Source organism: Triturus cristatus, chromosome 5_1 (genome assembly GCF_964204655.1).
Source record: "Triturus cristatus chromosome 5_1, aTriCri1.1, whole genome shotgun sequence".
Taxonomy (NCBI): domain Eukaryota; kingdom Metazoa; phylum Chordata; class Amphibia; order Caudata; family Salamandridae; genus Triturus; species Triturus cristatus.
Genome location: NC_140587.1, coordinates 75996813 through 76015868, shown reverse-complemented (window position 1 = coordinate 76015868; position 19056 = coordinate 75996813). Strand labels below are relative to the sequence as shown.

At 42.9% G+C, this 19056-nt stretch overlaps 1 protein-coding gene across 3 annotated transcripts in view; it reads right to left on the bottom strand.

The window, feature by feature from the left end:
• Window positions 1-1221: 1221 nt before the first annotated feature.
• LOC146830221 (uncharacterized) overlaps window positions 1222-19056 on the bottom strand; it is a 73655-nt gene continuing 55820 nt past the window's right edge. For all 3 annotated transcript variants that reach the window (XM_085604430.1, XM_085604429.1, XM_085604431.1), the window contains exon 2: window positions 1222-3754. In XM_085604430.1, the coding sequence (XP_085460556.1) occupies window positions 1620-2849 (1230 nt within the window). In that variant the 5' untranslated portion in view covers window positions 2850-3754 and the 3' untranslated portion in view covers window positions 1222-1619. The remainder of the gene's footprint in view (window positions 3755-19056) is intronic.

The window sequence follows — 19056 nt, the reverse complement described above, 5'->3', positions numbered from 1 at the left end:
TGAGAGTTATTCTCACCTCTTCCCAGGAGGGCAGCAGGCTGTCTTGGGACAGCAGTTATCTGCAACCAAAGATGGTTACTGGAAAGTTTTGAGCAAATAAGTGACAACTTTCTAAATATTGCCATTTATAAAATAGTTACATTAAACAACTTTGGCATCAAGTTGGATTGAATGCAATGATTCTTTTGACGCCTTAAAGTTTCAAGTTTAGTAGTCCCATTTGGAAGCTAGCCATACTGAGTGGTCAGTGTGTAACTCCTTACTAACCAATGGGGCTACTAGTCTTAATATAGTGAAAACTAAAATGCAGGTTTATTACCGTCAGGACAAGAACATAACTGATATCCTTCTCTTTAATATAATGCACCCTGCCTTTGAGGCTCTTTAGACATATCTTAGGTGTGACTTACAAATATTAAAAAGGAAGGATTTGATTTGCCACACGTTGGAATGGCACAGTCGAGTTAGCAGTTTAAAACTGCTTTGCTGGTGTGGGAGAGATGTTACACCTTATAACATTTGTGGTGGCATAGTAAGTGCTGCAGTCTATGAGGGACACTTATCGTAAAGACCTTGGTACATCGGGTGTCATAAATTAGGAAATAATGTATTAATAATCGTATGCCAATTGGAGATAAGCCAATTAAACATAGACTTTTAAGGATCAGAGTAAATGCACCAATGCATGGTCTGAAGGGCCCAGAGGCACTACAGTCATTACAGAGCACTAAATATAGCAATAGTAGGGCACAAAGAGTAGGGGGAGCCTGCAAAAAAGGCCTCTCATCACACTCATTTACATAATTCAGAATTGCTTTTGTCTTGTTACTATAGATAAGCCAACAATATAGCATTTCATTTACTCATAAAAATATAAAAAAATGTTAAACAACAAAAACTAATGAGAATAAACAGCATATTACGTTACGGGCCTTCTTAATCATGATGTTTTCTGAGATGTTTTTATAAATATTTTTTCAACTCCGTTACATTGCATTGAGGCTTTAACATGGAATTTTGTCACAGTAAGAATTGTGCGACTATTGCTTTGTTTTTCCAAATCACGTGTTATTGGTGCACATTTATTTTCAAAAGTGTGAGTCTTAATGTGTGCTTATAAATTCATGATAAAAGTAGTATTTTATAAAGGCACAGGCAGATGTCAAGGCGGGGAATGTTAGATAGTGAGTGAATGGGGTAATAACGAGTTACAAAAAGCTCTTCGTCTGACACCATGGTGATGATGATCTTTACCTTTATACTTTCAACAATTACGCACACAATTATATTTACCAGTAACGTATCCCTGTGCAGGGCAAGATGGCAAGGTTAATAATATGAAGAAATTGTCAAACAATAGAATAAGTAAGGTGAAAGAGGACTCTTATTGTATTTTGGATCTCACTTCTGGATTCGCTTTTGTATCCATTTTATCTCCCAAATGTTGATATATTTCAAGTCCCCTTGCTTCACCAGTATGACACATTCTAGGCTACGAGTTTACTACACTGAACGGATTCTTTGATTATTTTAGAATATCTGCATTCTTGTAAAGCTTTACCGATGTTTGCCACAATGAGTTGCCTTTAATGAGGGAATCTGAGTGGAGCGAATCCTTCTCAGTAAAACTTCTCTTCTCTTACAAATTCTCTACAGTTATAGGGTTTCTCACCAATGTGGATTTTCTGATGTTTCAACAATACCCTTTTCACAGTAAAGCTTTTCCCACATTCTGTACAGTGATAGGGTTTCTCACCAGTGTGGATTCTCTGATGACTCAACAACGTACCCTTCTCAGCAAAGCGTTTCCCGCATTCTGTACACTGATACGGTTTCTCGCCAGTGTGGATTCTCTGATGCTTCAACAATGAGCTTTTCACAGTAAAACTTTTCCCGCATTCTGTACACTGATACGGTTTCTCGCCACTGTGGATTCTCTGATGTTTCAACAATGCACCTTTCACAATAAAACTATTCCCACATTCTGTACAGTGATAGGGTTTCTCACCAGTGTGGATTCTCTGATGACTCAACAACGTACCCTTCTCAGTGAAGCGTTTCCCGCATTCTGTACAATGATAGGGTTTCTCATCAGTATGGATTCTCTGATGCTCCGCCAGGCTGCTCTTCAAACTGAAGCTTTTCCCACATTCTGTGCACTGATAGGGTTTTTCACCAGTATGGATTCTCAGATGTTTTACCAGGGTGCCTTTCTCACTGAATCTTTTCCCACATTCTGTGCATTGGAAGGGTTTCTCACCAGTATGCACTCTGTGATGTTTCAACAATGCATTCTTATGAGTGACATTTTTTCCACATTCTATGCACTGATAGGGTTTCTCACCAGTGTGGACTCTCTGATGTTTTAACAGTGTGACCTTCTGAGTGAACCTTTTTCCACATTCTGTGCAGTGGAAGGGTTGCTCACCAGTATGGATTCTCTGATGTTTCAGCAGAGTGACCTTCTGAGTGAACCTTTTTTCACATTCTGTGCAGCGGAATGTTTTTTCTCCACTATGGACTCTCTGGTGTTTCAACAAACTGTATGTTTTAATGATGCTTTTCCCACATTCTGTACACTGATAGGGTTTCTCACCATTATGGAGTCTCTGATGTACTAACATTTTGCCCTTTGCAGCGAAGCATTTGTCACACTGATAGGGTTTATCACCAGAATGGGTTGTGCGATGTGTCACCAGTGTGCCATTCCCACTGAAGCATTTCTTACAATCTGTACACTGACAGGGTTCCTCACAAGTATGGGTACTCTGATGAATGTACTCTATGCTACTCCAAGTGAAGCTTTTCTCACTTTCGGTACACTGACAGGGTTCCTCATCAGTATTCATTATCTTATGCTTTACCAGTGTGCCCTTCTCAGTGAATCTTTTTGAACTTTCTGTACAGTCGTAAGGTTTCTAACCAGTATGGACTATATTAAAACAGTGATTTGTTCTCAGTGAACGTTTTCCCACATTGATTACATTGAAAGGGTTTCTCACCAGCACAGATTATCTGTTGCTTTACCGGTATGTCATTCTCCGTGAGGCTTTTCCCACATTCTGCACAATTATAGCGTTCATCACCTGTATGAACTCTCTGGTCTCTCAACAGCTTCATTGGTTCAGTGGAGCTTTTCCCACATTCCGTACACTGGTATGACCCATCCTCAGAAGGAACTATTTGATGCCTGCGCAGCGAAGAGCGGGTCATTGCAGGTTTATCCACATTCCATATACAGTTAAATTTTCTCCCCTGTATGCCTGCTCTGATTTTTCAACAGAATGGTTCTGGGAGTCACGCTCTTCTCACACTCCTTGCACTGGTATGCTTTATCCTCAGGATTTTCAGATTAACTGCACTAATTTCACCATAGAATTAAACTGTGGGAGTGGAGTGAAGCATTTCTCCCATTCTGCACTAGTTTGATTTCTCACTGGAACAGAACATCTGAGGTAACTATCTGAGTTACAGAATCAGAACAAAGATTTTTCCACTCTATATACTCAGAGATGATCTCTGGTGTACAGCTTTTTAAAAACTGTCCTTAAAGATGAGCTCTGCATGAGCTTTATCATACACTAAGCCTGTGTTTTTCTCCTGAACGTTTATCGTAGGGTGTGTATCCATGTCCAACCTCCAGCTGTGGGTTTTCTCAGAATCTGCACACTGATACGGTTGATAATCTGGTGATGCTGCCAAAGGCTTTTCTGATGCTGGAGTGCTGCAGGTTTCTTCTTCAGGTTATTTGATTCTGTGAATGAGAAACATCTGTGAGGATGGGAACGAAATCGGGTACCTGCTTTTATTAAAGGGGCCATAAAAGATAGAGAAATTAGATAAGGAGGAGTGATTTTTAAGGAGAGAGGCACAGAAAGAATGAGGTGAAAAGCAATGGGGGGTGCACTTGAGATATTAAGGTTTAATGTCACAGATAAAGCATAACTCTAAAGTGCAGTTTTCCGATTGCAACTGGTGAACTGGTGCCTCCGCCAATCTGATCAGAACTGTTCAGTTTAAAAAACACTTGGTCCCCTTAACCATGACACTTAACTGGTTGCTAGCCCAACTACAGCAGCAAATCCACACAGATTCTGCAGTAGCATCTTTCTCCTCTTGTGCTCATTGACTAACTCGGTAAGGAAGCACAAATCAACCAACAGAGAATAGACACAGATAACTGGTTTCTGAAGGAACATAATCTATATTTAGAAACCAACTACTAGTAAAAGACATACACCAGTGAATCATAAATCACACAAGCATACATGGGAGTATAAATCCAAGAATCATTTACGATCCCAACACAGGAAGCCCTACCTCACACAGCACATGCGGAATCCAAGACAGCCGAGGCCTGGTACTGTGAGGAAGGGCAGGCAACATCCTTCTCTCGCCAGAAAAGAATCCAGGACCATGAGAGCCTCCCCATCCTTGCAAAGTAAGTTATACCCCAGAGGATGCCAACTCAAACTCATCTTTTCCTGAAGGCGTTCCACCACCATAACACCATGCTGTTCCAAGGAAATAGGGGATGGGGGGGGGGGGGGAGAGGTATGATAAAGGTTCTGAGGGACCTAAAAGGGCGACACCCACCTCTGCCAGGAACTACTGAGCATGCTCATCATAGAACTCACTGCTTGGCAAAGAGTCACCTCCCTAAGACTGAGCATGACAGGAAGTGTCAGAACACTTCCCTCCTTTATTGCCTCCATTTCGTTACCTCAGTAGAAATGGGATTTGCAGTCGCAAAATGGATACCTGGTCCTCCTAAACAAGGAACAAGTCCCAGACTAACCACAAACATGCTTTCATTCATAAATTTTCTACAAAACCATTTTGCCACTGAGTCTCTCACTCTTTATGCACACACTCCCAAAACACAAATAATACTTTCCTAGCGCTATATGCATTCTACACATACCAGAGGAGAAACATGGACATTCCAAAGTTGATAGTCCACAGAGAAAAGCACATTTTGCAGAGTGAGCTCAGAACTACAACCATGTAGGGTCTGACATGACATGTGCCCTGAGGTGTAGGTCCGTCGGCAGAAATCATCATCCTCTTCAGCACACCAAGAAACACAATGTGCCTAGTAATCCGCCTTGGGAGACGGATAGCGATAGCTAGGATGAGGTCTGTCAAGTTAACAGGAAATCAAGAGTGCTCGCCTATCCTTGCTCAGTCTCAAAACCACCAAGGTGGAAAAATTATTTTTCCAGGTTGTATTTCTTTAACCCCCACCAGGCCTATTCTGACATCGAGGGACTTTAAAATCCGATTCAATTTAAAGTGAACACTAGATGTGCAAGTGATTTCAAAAAGGTACCTTCCAGTATGAGAGGGTTTGAAAAATACCACTGAATACAAATAGAAATTACAAAGGTACATTACGGGATCAGTTCAGCGTACGCACTAGCATGTGACAAATTACAATTTTTGTATAAGTGAGACATTCAGCAATGACTAACTGCATTCCCAATCAGAGACGTCGCCCCATTCCCAGTGATGCCTCATCTTTCTCTTAAGTAATATCTAGCCACAATCCCACGTGGGGTCGGTGCCCCATTGATCAGTGATGCCCTAGCTCTTTCATGAACCATGGAAACACGCCAAAGTTGCCCTCTTTTGAAATAACCATTGGCGCACGCAGCACGGCCAGGAAAATATTAACCAATCTCTCTCAAAGAGTTTGTATTTGTTCAGTGTTCCTCTGAGGCTGCAGGGAGCTCAGAGGAGCACTGAGGCTGGAGGAGCTATGTGGTACACGGACACTGCAGGGAGCCCAGGGGAGCACTGCGGGTGCAGGGGGCTCAGCGGAGCACTGGGTCAGAAGGTAGGCTCAAAGGAGCACTGAGACTGCTGTAATGTGTCCCAGTTAGGCCCAGAAGGAAACGTTGTGATTTTATATGAATATGGGTTCTTCCTAAAATTACCCTCACTTTTTCACATCGTCTTTTGGCACACATTTGCAACAGCTTGGATTAGTTTCTTGGAAACGCCAACCTTGTTTACTTGAGTCAACCTCGCAAGTATTGCCCTGACATTGCGTACAAGGCCTACACAAACGTGCAAATGAACTTGTTATTTTCATACATATCGTGAAACAGCTATTTATAGCACATAAACAATGGCAGCCTACTTATAATCTCAGCCCAAGGCAAGGATGCCTTTTGTTATAAATAAACATCTTTTTCCAAGTGCTGGTAGAGGTGCGCTACTGCTGTCATCGAGAGGTCTCTACATGCTGATGCTTTCGCTCAGCAGCTGACCGATATCTATGTGAGGGGTGTACAGCTTGCGACCAAGACAGGGTCCTACACTCTTCCCCTACAGGTAATGGGGTTGCATCATCCAGCACGGGGATTTTCGGCAGAACATACACATACACCCTAGACATATAGGTGTGGGGACGCATAGTAGGAGTACATCAGATTGATATACTGTTTCATATGCCTGCATATACAAGTTGTTTCAGCAAGATGGTGTTACTTTTTGTTTTATTCACTGTCATGATACTTCTAATAACTCTTCTGCTTCTGTCTATTGATCATTGCAGGCACTATATTCTATACAACAATCATGTTGGTTCAATAAAATATTGAAAACGTCCCTCTGTGCATTCTTTGTAGACTTATCTGAGCAAAAGAGCAAGAGTGTCCGAGTAAAAGGGTTCTAGATCTGTCACTGCAATTCCTGAGGGAGCAGGGTTGTCATGTTCAGTGGTTGCCAGAACTATTTGCTCCCTGTCTGGTTTCGGGGGGGCTTATGGTGGTACTGAGGAAATATGAGTTTTGTGATCAGTTATGTCCCCTATCGTAGACCCCAACGGCTCCATGTGCATGCTATAAGTACATGTATGTTCCCTCCAGTTCCAGTTTTGAAGACGCAAATACATGTGCGTCCACCGTCAACATGTCCTCTTTCAGATCCGCCATGAATGGGTCAAATATTCCATTCCTAAGTATGAAAGGCCACCGACTTTATGTGGTTCACTTTCCACATTTTACAGATTCAGGCGAGTAGGCCCAGAATTCTGTCATCAAGTCTTTTCCTGCCTTCTGCCTCTGAAAGCTCCAGTCTGAGCCTACATCTGTATCCATGAACTTTGTCCTACTCCCTGCGCGGCTAACGGTGCCTGATCCAGCCTGTTGCCTGCCAAAAACTGTATTTCACCTTCAAGATTATCTACTCCGCTCCTCATCCGATGCATTCCTGTCTAGTAGTTTAGGTAAACATTCCTCCAGCTACCGTGCAAAGGGCCAGGCCTCGCTGTCCACATGCAAGTAATTCATAGCCCCCGTTACCATGGAATATTCCTACCCCCTCGCATTTCATGTAGACATTTAGACGTTTGTACACGTACTAACAGTCAGTATAGAATAGATTCTATCCTAGAGACCTTTCCTTTTGGATAACACAGTTCTTTAAACATAGGATATTAGATATGATTTGGGATTAGGTTGACATGACCCCCAGACTTCTGTCTCCACATGTAGAGCTAAATGTCAAGTCCCCTTCACCCTCTAGTTGCACGTCAATCACACGTCATGCGGCTGCGCGCACATCTCTGCCAAATATTTCTGCTGACATTGCAGGATTCTTTTATGGATCCACCCACTTGTGACATCATGTATAATGACGTTTATTAAATTACGCCCATATGTCCGCCTCTATTAGTTACGTATGCACAGTTTATCTGTATTATCAGCTGTTACGCCTCTTGCATCTGTTTCACTGTAATGCATTTTCCTATAAAACTGATTATCTGTCAATAATGTATGCCCTTCCTTCCTGAACTTTCGTGGTGATGGAATAGAAGCCTGCAATTCGAATTGTATTCCTTTGTATAGGAATAAAGCCTTTTAAAAACCTCTAATACCACGGATTCTGCCTCTTATATTTACTGAGTTATTCTTACTAGACTTTACCGCATAAAAATAGTACCGGTAATGAAATATTTACCACATAAATTGGCGCCCGAATAGGGACACTTTCTCATCTCACGCGCCGGAGGTGCGTTGCAGGACCGGTCTCCTGCCACGGCTGAACGGACAAAAACGCGTACCTGCAGGATTTCCTGTATCTCCCTCCGGCCAAGCGGGGGCGACTGAGGCTGCGATCAACACCCAGACGAGGCGGTGAGAAGTGCGAAGTATCCCGACCAGAGCCTAGCTGAGAGAGCAAGATCCGAGGTATACAGAGGCCCACCAGGTTCCGAAGTTCCGAGTCCAGTCGAGTCGAGTCCAGTCCGGTCCAGTTTCAGTTCCGTTCCGAGGCCTTCCGTTCCGAGCTACCCGGTGAGTACCATTACCGGGGAGGCATTTAACGTGCACATAGTCTGTGCCGGTCAAGACGGGTTTGGGTACACAAATCCGGTCTGCACTGTTTCAGCAGTGTATCTGTACTGTTTAGCAGTATATATAATATGTCTTGCATATCAACAAGTATTATCTAGTGTCAGTATTATGTCAGTAACTAGTTTTCTATTAGTTATCATCGTTCGTTAAACTGTTAAGTGTTAAATGTTTTAATACGTTTTATATATTGTGGTGTGAATGACTGTTCATTATTGTGTTCATTGTATAAAGTGTGTTCTAGTAATAAGGTCCAAAAATGCCGCTCTTCTCGAAACTAAGACAGATCAAAACCAGAAAAGGGGTACTCGAAGAAGCTGTTCCCATCCCACCTAGGGACACTCCCGGGTATTTTATGTATCATAAGCATGGCCTAGATGCCGTATTATTTCTTGATTTATGGGTGGACTACACCAAGGATTTGCCAGAAAATCAGAGATGGCCCGCAGCGGGGACCTGGGATGCAGATTGCATCATGAGAGTAGAAGAAGAATTATGGAAAAAGAAAGCCAGACAGTCACAGAAAGATGCCATTGAATTATGGCGTAAAGAATCTTATAGACGTACAGAAAAAGCGCTCAGACAGGAAGAGAAAGGTAGAGAGAATTTAAATAAAACCCGAGAAAATCTATTAATTGAGGAAGGCACCCGAGTAAAATCAGAACAAGTAGATAGACAAAGAAACATCTTATGAATGGTATGTATCCTCTTCTGGCCGAAGGGTTACCTAAGGCTATCCCGGAAATACCAAAAGACTTAACTCCTCCATTGCTCCCGATAAAAGCGCATCCCAAAACACATCCCAAAACAGCAAAGGACGTTTTCCTTTCCTCCTATTTAGATGACGTAGCTCCCGAGTATGCTAATGCCATGCCACCCACACCGCTTGCCGATGGTGTTCAACACCAAGAGCATCCGTCTGTATCCCCGCAACTACAACCTCCTACACAAGTTCCCACAGGTCCGTCTGTGTCTACAGTTTTTCCCACATCTACAATCTCTATCCTACATCCAACAAATCCTTTCGTGCCTAGCACCTCAGATGGTGCTACAGGAGGTACGACAGATATGTTTGCCACCCCGCCGCGAAATAAACAGACCCTTAGAGATTTAGCACTCCAACGTACACCCCAATTAGCGACATCCGACATGTTTAAAGAACAGCTTGTGGATTGTAGATACAATCCAGTGCCAGGTAGACAGGACAAACTGCTCATATCATCACTACGTATACGACGAGCTACATTATATTTAATAACGATACCAGGAATGGTTGAACACCTAGACAATATATATCGCTTTGTCCAAACAGGGCGAGGTTCAGAAAGTATTAACGAAGCTATGGAATACCAGAAAGTGGATGTACAAAGACAACTACTACGTTTTTTCATAAATTGTGTAATTAGGAATCAAGACAGGCCCGGGGCAGATCATGATACCATGCAAAAACTTGCCAAATGGGGTCAGAACATATCAGAAGAGAAACATGATAGACAGGCGTGTATAATCGCCATGTGTCGAAAGATCCGCAAGGAAGTAGAACGAATACATAAAGAAAGACGAGAAACAGACAGAGTAGAATCAGAAGAAGAGGAGGAGCAAGAATCAGAACAATTAGAAACGATAGCTTATGTAGGTAGAGGAAGACCCCATAATAATACTAGAGGCTTTAATGACCCGATACGTCCAATACGTCCAGAATATAATAGGCATTTTACAAATCCTATGTTAAATACAAGATCCCCTGAACACCTATTCCAAGCCGTTGATAAATTACTCCGAGATCGAAGGGGGTATCATATGCTCGATTCCATGGACGAACAAGAATTAGCCAGGTCAGCAGTACAATGGGCTGATAGTCCCAGCGAATACAATGATGGTGCACTAGCACACACGTTTCTGAATCTTGACCCCGACGAACAGCGTTTAGCTAGTATATACATGATTCAACACCTCCTTATATTATATAAAAGCCTACACTCCGATCCAGGACCCTTACCTGACATATTGACAGAACTACTCACGAATAAATGGAGAGGGTCAGGCACTGATTTAATTAATGAAATTCTAGAATTTCGAAACCAGTATATAGCTTTCGTATGCCCAGAACACGTTCCAGTTCCCATTATGGGAAGAAAAATGTATCACATAGATAGACAGAACCCGTTACGCGAAGTACACCCAATCAGAGGTGACGGTAATAACTTTACACGCGTGTTTGTGTACACGCCTATAACTAAACTGGAATTATTAGAAATGAAGAAAGTAGTACCCAGCCATGACAAGGACCCAGCAGGTTTCCACCGCGAGATAAAAGACATGTTACTCATGGGAGAGTATACCTACCCCGACATTATGAAAATATTAAAAGTCCTATTACCCGCCGGTGTTTACGAGAAACTCAAAGAAAAGGAATGGGAGGTGGGAGATCAAAAGATAGATTGGACAGCATTAGAAAACGAAGAAAGGGCCCGAGCTGCAGGAGCAGGACTTGGGGAAAAGACTACAGCACTAGCAGGACTACTAGTACAGGTACTGCCACGTTTATTAACTACGAAAAAGGAAGACTGGGGTGCAATATCAGCCTGTAAACAAAAGCCAGATGAAGACACTAGTGATTTCTATTCTCGATTTGAAAAATGTTTTGGTATAAATAGTGGCATAAAAGCCAGTAGTGAGTCATATCCACATCTGTTTGTGACAAAATTAGTTGAAAATTCTCTGCTACAAGTCAAGAATAGAGTATTGAAATTCGAAAGTACCTGGCAAGGTAATACCCCATCACAGATGTTACAGATGTTACAATATCACCACAATAGAATTAGAGAAGAACAAGAACACGAACAAAGACGTATGAAAGATACAAAAATGAAAATGCTTGTTGCTCAGTCAGTCCCAGTTGATGGTCATCAAAAGGGTGATTCCGCAGGTCCTACGAAAGGGACATGCAACTATTGTAAACAACAAGGTCATTATATACACGATTGTCCAGTCCTGAAACATAATATTGCTACAGGTAGAACCCAGGAGAGACCACGTCCACCTAGACAGGATCAGAATCAACAACAAATCCCTCAGCATGCACAACCTAGGTTAGCTCCGCAACAACTAGCCCCGCAACAGGCAGCTCCTCAACAGACCGTAGCACCACCACAAACGCAGCCTATTGCTGCAACACAAGCAACGACACAACAGATGTATCAGTATGCACAAGCAGATTATCCCGATTATCAGCGATATACATGAAATAGCCTAGAGAGGGAAGTTGGCTTACCCCTTATTGAGGTTCCTGTAGACCAGGAGGGACCTTATGTACATAGTGAACTATTAGGGGAAGACAGAAAGTTTTTACTTGATACAGGGGCAAGCAGAACAACTATAAGACGCAGTGAAGTTCCAGGGGCACCCCTCTCAGGCTCACAGAATATTTCCCTTGGATTCTCAGGAAAACCCATAATTAATGACGTAACACAACCTCTTCCACTCACGATTGGTCCATTGACACGTACTACAGATTTATTGCTTACTAAATCATGTCCAGAAAACTTGTTAGGTATAAAAACATTGAAAGCTCTAGGAGCTATAATATGTTGTTCTCCGGAAGGAGTACGACTATTTCTACGTGACTTCAAAGGTCACTACGTGTCAAGAGATATGGATCACCGATTACAGAATTTACCTACACATTTATGGGCACAAGGCCCCACTGATGTTGGTTGCATGAACATTACACCATATCGAGTTACACTAAAAACAGGAGTAGTACTACCACGAATGCGACAATACAAGTTACCACCAGATGCTGTTGTGGCTTTGCTGCAAATCATTGACGAGCTCATTGCACAAGGAGTGGTTGTCGAAACCGACTCCAATGTATGTAATTCCCCGATAATTCCGATTCTTAAAAGAACGGATCCAAAAGCACCACCAGTATATCGATTAGTTATTGATCTGCGCGAATTAAATAAATGTATTGTACCACAATACCCTGTGGTCCCAGATATCTCTTCATTACTAACAGCTATTGACTCGGAAGCAACGTTCTTCACTGTAATTGATCTCAAGAATGCCTTTTTTAGCGTCCCAATAGATCCGGAAAGTCAATATCTGTTCGGATTCAGTTTAAATGGACGAAGTTTTAAATTCACACGCGCACCTCAAGGATTTACAGAAAGCCCCAGCATCTATAGCCAAGCACTGAAACGAGAACTTGACAGTATCCACATGCCCGTTAACACTGTCTTGCTTCAATATGTCGATGATCTGCTGATCACCGCCCGAAGTGAACATGAATGTGAAAAAGCGTCACTGACGGTTTTGAAATTTCTGGCCGACAAGGGGCACAAGGTGTCCCCTTCTAAGCTGCAATTCTGTGTCCAGCGAGTTGTTTACCTTGGGCACTCACTGTCCAAGGAGGGAAGGCAGCTTACACCCGACCGCATCCAGTTAATTGCTAACATGTCAGCACCCAAGACACAAAAGGAGGTGCGGGCTTTTATAGGCCTCACTTCATACTGTAGGCTAGGCAGTGGATCCCTCAATATGCATTTCTAGCAAAACCACTCATCCAGTTGACAACACAGGAGGTAGCCACATCGACTGTCCTCCCTTGGACTCAAGAACACACACACGCCTTTGAAAGCTTAAAGAAAGCTTTATGCCGAGCACCTGTTTTAGCAACACCATGTTACAGTAAACAGTTTACACTCTTTGTTACAGAACGCGAAGGTACTGCCTTGTCAGTACTCACTCAGGAACAAGCAGGATCACACAAACCATGTGCTTATTTCTCTAGTACATTAGATCCAGTAGCTCAGGCTCTTCCTGCGTGCCTGAAATCGGTGGCAGCAACAGCTTTAGCAATCAGACAAAGCGATGCCATAGTGTTAGGACACCAATTGACAGTACAAGTACCACACGCAGTAGAGGTTCTCTTGAACCGCACACAAACACAACACTTGACTATAGCGAGACTTACCGGTTACGAATTGACATTATTTCAGCCACACATAGAAATCAGACGTTGTAATACGTTAAATCCTGCCACACTGTTACCAGTGGGCGGAACAGATCCATTGGCACATGATTGTGTCGAAGTCATTGCTATCACGACGAAACCCAGACAAGACTTGACAGATATCCCTTTGTCGGATCCAGACTTGACATTGTATGTAGATGGGTCATGTATGAGAACAAGTACAGGAGAGTTAGTGGCCGCTTACGCAGTCACAACAGACACTGAAGTCATTGAAACAAATTGTATTAACACTTTGTCAGCTCAAGCAGCAGAGCTCATCGCTCTGACACAAGCCTGTATTCAAGCCAATAATAAGAAAGTCAACATATACACAGATTCACGTTATGCATTCGGAGTCGTCCATGACTTCGGCGTACTGTGGCGAGAGAGAGGGTATTTAACTTCTCACGGTGCCCACATCCAACACGGACCCCTCATTCAAGCCCTATTAGACGCGATTCATCTACCTACTGCAATATCGATTATGAAATGCAAGGCCCACACACAAGTTACCGACATCATTTCTCAGGGTAATGACCTAGCTGACAGAACAGCTAAACAGACTGCTCAGAATCAGACTCACACAACTGACATGACAAAGACAATAGTTCCGACACCAACACATTGCATGACAGTTAAGGATCCCGCCCTTGATGTGATTGACATACAGACACATGCTACACCAGAAGAAATAAAGAAATGGACTGAATTAGGAGGGATCCAAACGGATCAAGGATGGATGACGAAGGAAAAATCTATATGGTTTCTTCCCGACTCCATGGTTCAAGTCATCATTAATACAATACATAGTCCAGCGCACCTAGGAGAAAAAGCTATGCTAGACAGCATTCAACACATTTGGTTCAACAAACACTTGCGAGCAGCAGCTAAACAAAAAGTTCGTACCTGTATGATATGTTGTCAGTTTAATCCAGGTAAAAGCATCCCCGTAGAGCAGGGTGGATTTCAACCTCCCGATCATGCTTTTGAAGTTCTCCAGATGGATTATATCCAGATGGAACGATGTCGAGGATTCAAATATGTTCTCGTAGTTGTCTGTGCTCTTTCCCGTTGGACGGAAGCCTACCCGGTTTCAGATTACACTGCCCCGACTACTGCCAAACAGTTAGTTCGAGAATTCTTCCCACGGTACGGTTTACCACGTGTTGTCTACTCAGATAACGGCCTGCCGTTCTCATCCGAACTAATGAAACACGTTTCCCTTTTGTTAGGTTACCAATGGAAATTTCACTGTGTCCGACATCCCGAGGCAGCAGGTCTCGTGGAACGCCATAATCAAACTCTGAAAATTAGATTGTCCAAAATATGTAGAGAAAAAGGTGTCGATTGGATAGTAGCCTTACCAGTTGCGCTCTTTTACATGAGAATGGTAGCACATTCTCGAACAGGGCTATCCCCGTACGAGGTGATCTTCGGTAGACCACCAAATATGTGGGGGACGCCTATACCTCGCAAAATCACTGATGTTGACTGTAATATGCTGACAGATTACCTGGCTTCCTTGATGTCTGCACTACAATCTTGTCGTTCACAGGTAGCCGCAGCTTTTCCCGATAATACTGAGGGGAAGCCCCATGACGTGGTTCCTGGTGACCTGGTTCTGGTCCGGAATTTTGACCGGAAGACCCAACTGGAGCCTAGGTGGAAGTCGCCGAAGCTAGTTCTACTAACTACAAGGACAGCCGTGAAGATCGAGGGACGTAAAGGGTGGTTGCACTCGAGTCATATCAAGAAATTTTATGGACTACCATCCAGTGTGAATACTCAACCTTGTATTCCCTCACAGACAGACTCAAAGCTCCCCTTGGTTGAGCAGCCAAAACCAGAACTTTACAAACTAAAATTAAGGTCTAGCAAGTCAGACAATTTGATTGTTTAAGTCCTCTCCAAGGTGAATCGGTTGAATTTGTCTCTGACATGTATCCTCTAGACCGGAATAGAGAAAGAAATCAACAGATGCAGCTTAAAAAGCATGCGTATTGTAAATCACTTCGTAGTCACTGCACAGTAACATTATTAATTTTGTTTTTTCTAAGTCTTCTGATCATCTTTTCCAGCATACTATTGCACATGTATTACCCTATTCTTAAGCGTGCTTACAATGTAACTGCAGAACATTCTTTTAGCGAATTACCTTCGCATGAGTTGTCCTATAGATTTGCGCTGCGCAACAACACATTCATTAGTATGTTACATCATTCCCATCAGACCAGCAATGCCACAAATTGTTGGATATGTGGCCGACTCCCTCCCTATCAGAACTATAAGGGAGTTTTGCCCCTCTTTCCCTATCCGTTCACACACAATGGCTCCTGTGGAGCATGGTTTAGTTTGATTAATTCCCTAGATTCAAATTCCGCAGTTTATCAAGACAACTGGGTATGGGGAAACCTGAACCTAGTTTTGCTTAAAGTCTGCTACCCTAACAAGGAGGGACTTCCCAAGAGAACAGGAACTGATCTAGAAAATGAAGTATATGGATTAGGTAATTTTACACTTAACCTCATGATCCTGAACGTTGAATCCGAAGCTACACCAATCTTGCCCGCCATGTCAGTATTCCCAGTAAAAGGGGAATTAAGTGTAAGAAAGAATGGTTCCATACACATGGGCCATAGTAAATGCACCACTGTAATACAATTCAGTGATCAAGGCAAGTCTACATTTAGAGCTTCCCATCATTCCTACTTCATATGTGGCCAGACCGCATATATATGTCTACCTTTAGATTGGGATGGTACCTGTTACATAGCATTCCTTCTACCACCTGTTTTCCTAGCTCCTCCTGATTATCACAGAAATACCCATTTAGTACACAATAGACAACAGAGAGATCTCCCAATTGTCGATTACACTGAAACAGCATGGGAAAAATACACAGATTTCAATAAAGGGTTCTTTCCCTATATAGGTACAGTCACTAATAGTAAGCTGATACGTAGATTAACCAGAACCCTTGAAGCAGTAGTGAACGAGACTATTTCCGCCTTAGGCAAATTAACAGAAGAGCAGTCTGCTATGCGGATTGTTGTGCTTCAAAATCGTCTTGTCCTTGACGTCATCCTGGCCGATAGGGGCGGAGCTTGTAGGGTCATCGGATCAAGTTGCTGCATTTTCATACCAGAAAATTCGCCGTCGGTATATAAAGCCATAACCCGCCTTCATAAGATTATAAGCCAGATACACCAGAGTCCAGGCACCTGGACTTGGTCCGGTTGGTTTTGGAGCGTGTTGTCAGCCTGGGGATGGAGAATGCTATCCTTCCTAGGTATTGGCTTTCTCATACTATTCAGTTGCTGCTTATGTCTACAATGTGGGCCAGCGATTTGTGGTCTGTGTGCCACATCGTGTATCCCACATCCAAGTTTTCGTTCAAGATCCCGGAAGAAGAAAGAAGAACAAATGATGCTATATGAACAGATCGATGGATTAATGAAGATCGATATCTTCTGAGGGTCCGTAGGGGACAAGGAGGGAATGAGGAAATATGAGTTTTGTGATCAGTTATGTCCCCTATCGTAGACCCCAACGGCTCCATGTGCATGCTATAAGTACATGTATGTTCCCTCCAGTTCCAGTTTTGAAGACGCAAATACATGTGCGTCCACCGTCAACATGTCCTCTTTCAGATCCGCCATGAATGGGTCAAATATTCCATTCCTAAGTTTGAAAGGCCACCGACTTTATGTGGTTCACTTTCCACATTTTACAGATTCAGGCGAGTAGGCCCAGAATTCTGTCATCAAGTCTTTTCCTGCCTTCTGCCTCTGAAAGCTCCAGTCTGAGCCTACATCTGTATCCATGAACTTTGTCCTACTCCCTGCGCGGCTAACGGTGCCTGATCCAGCCTGTTGCCTGCCAAAAACTGTATTTCACCTTCAAGATTATCTACTCCGCTCCTCATCCGATGCATTCCTGTCTAGTAGTTTAGGTAAACATTCCTCCAGCTACCGTGCAAAGGGCCAGGCCTCGCTGTCCACATGCAAGTAATTCATAGCCCCCGTTACCATGGAATATTCCTACCCCCTCGCATTTCATGTAGACATTTAGACGTTTGTACACGTACTAACAGTCAGTATAGAATAGATTCTATCCTAGAGACCTTTCCTTTTGGATAACACAGTTCTTTAAACATAGGATATTAGATATGATTTGGGATTAGGTTGACATGACCCCCAGACTTCTGTCTCCACATGTAGAGCTAAATGTCAAGTCCCCTTCACCCTCTAGTTGCACGTCAATCACACGTCATGCGGCTGCGCGCACATCTCTGCCAAATATTTCTGCTGACATTGCAGGATTCTTTTATGGATCCACCCACTTGTGACATCATGTATAATGACGTTTATTAAATTACGCCCATATGTCCGCCTCTATTAGTTACGTATGCACAGTTTATCTGTATTATCAGCTGTTACGCCTCTTGCATCTGTTTCACTGTAATGCATTTTCCTATAAAACTGATTATCTGTCAATAATGTATGCCCTTCCTTCCTGAACTTTCGTGGTGATGGAATAGAAGCCTGCAATTCGAATTGTATTCCTTTGTATAGGAATAAAGCCTTTTAAAAACCTCTAATACCACGGATTCTGCCTCTTATATTTACTGAGTTATTCTTACTAGACTTTACCGCATAAAAATAGTACCGGTAATGAAATATTTACCACAGTACTGTGAACAAGCTGGTCCATTAGACACCATATACTGAGGGGATGCACTGAATCAGTCTGGTATCATCCCAAAGTTTATGCCGTTCACAAACGTGCAGTTCCTACTGATTACTGGAAACTACACTACATGAATACCAATGTTGGTTGGGTTCTTATTATGCATGATCAAGTGAGTTGTTCAATTGTGCCTTCTCAGAGACCCCTACACACCTTTTAACCAGAGATGTCTGTGGTGGTTGGGAATATCCTCCTCAGCTGAGTGGGTATACTCTATGTATTGCCAGTTGGTAGTTCCAGCTTAATAGGGTCTAATTCCCAGTGGCTCTACCTACATTTCGCATATATGGCACAAACATCGCTGAGAAATGCAGGTATGCAATTACTCAGAAACCACTACAACATGGTCTCACACTAGAAGGTGGGGATGTTACCTTTGTGGTTGCAGTACACGAAGCATATAGGACAGAGGTGTTCTATTTGTGGGTTACATTCACAGCTGCAGACGATGTAACACGATTATTTCACACCTACACGGAGGACGAAATACCAGACAATGCTCCTTATGAAAATATGGAGATATCATTAATTTACCAAGAACACATCAATTAGTTTGAAGGTGCTCTCCCATACACAATAGCAAACGTGAGACTGGGCCCACTCAGCAATGAGGGGGCGACATGGACAGTCCTAGCCGGATACACATCGCATTCTGGTATCAACAATCAGTCCGCAGCTCAGATGCAGGGATTATACGCTAATCTAGTAACAATATACAGATGTCGTTCGTGGTGAGAACACAAACTCTTATTCCAGCATGGGCTGTTCAAGCTGAACCACCACAATTTGTTTCACCGTGCATGAGCCCACAAACACTGAATGCAGTTATGGGAAAGGCTCCTGCAAAGAGGGAAGAAATTCAGTCTTGGGTTGCACAAAAAACAAATCAGGTTGAAGCAATATTTCCCCATATGTGCCAGAAGAAAAAAC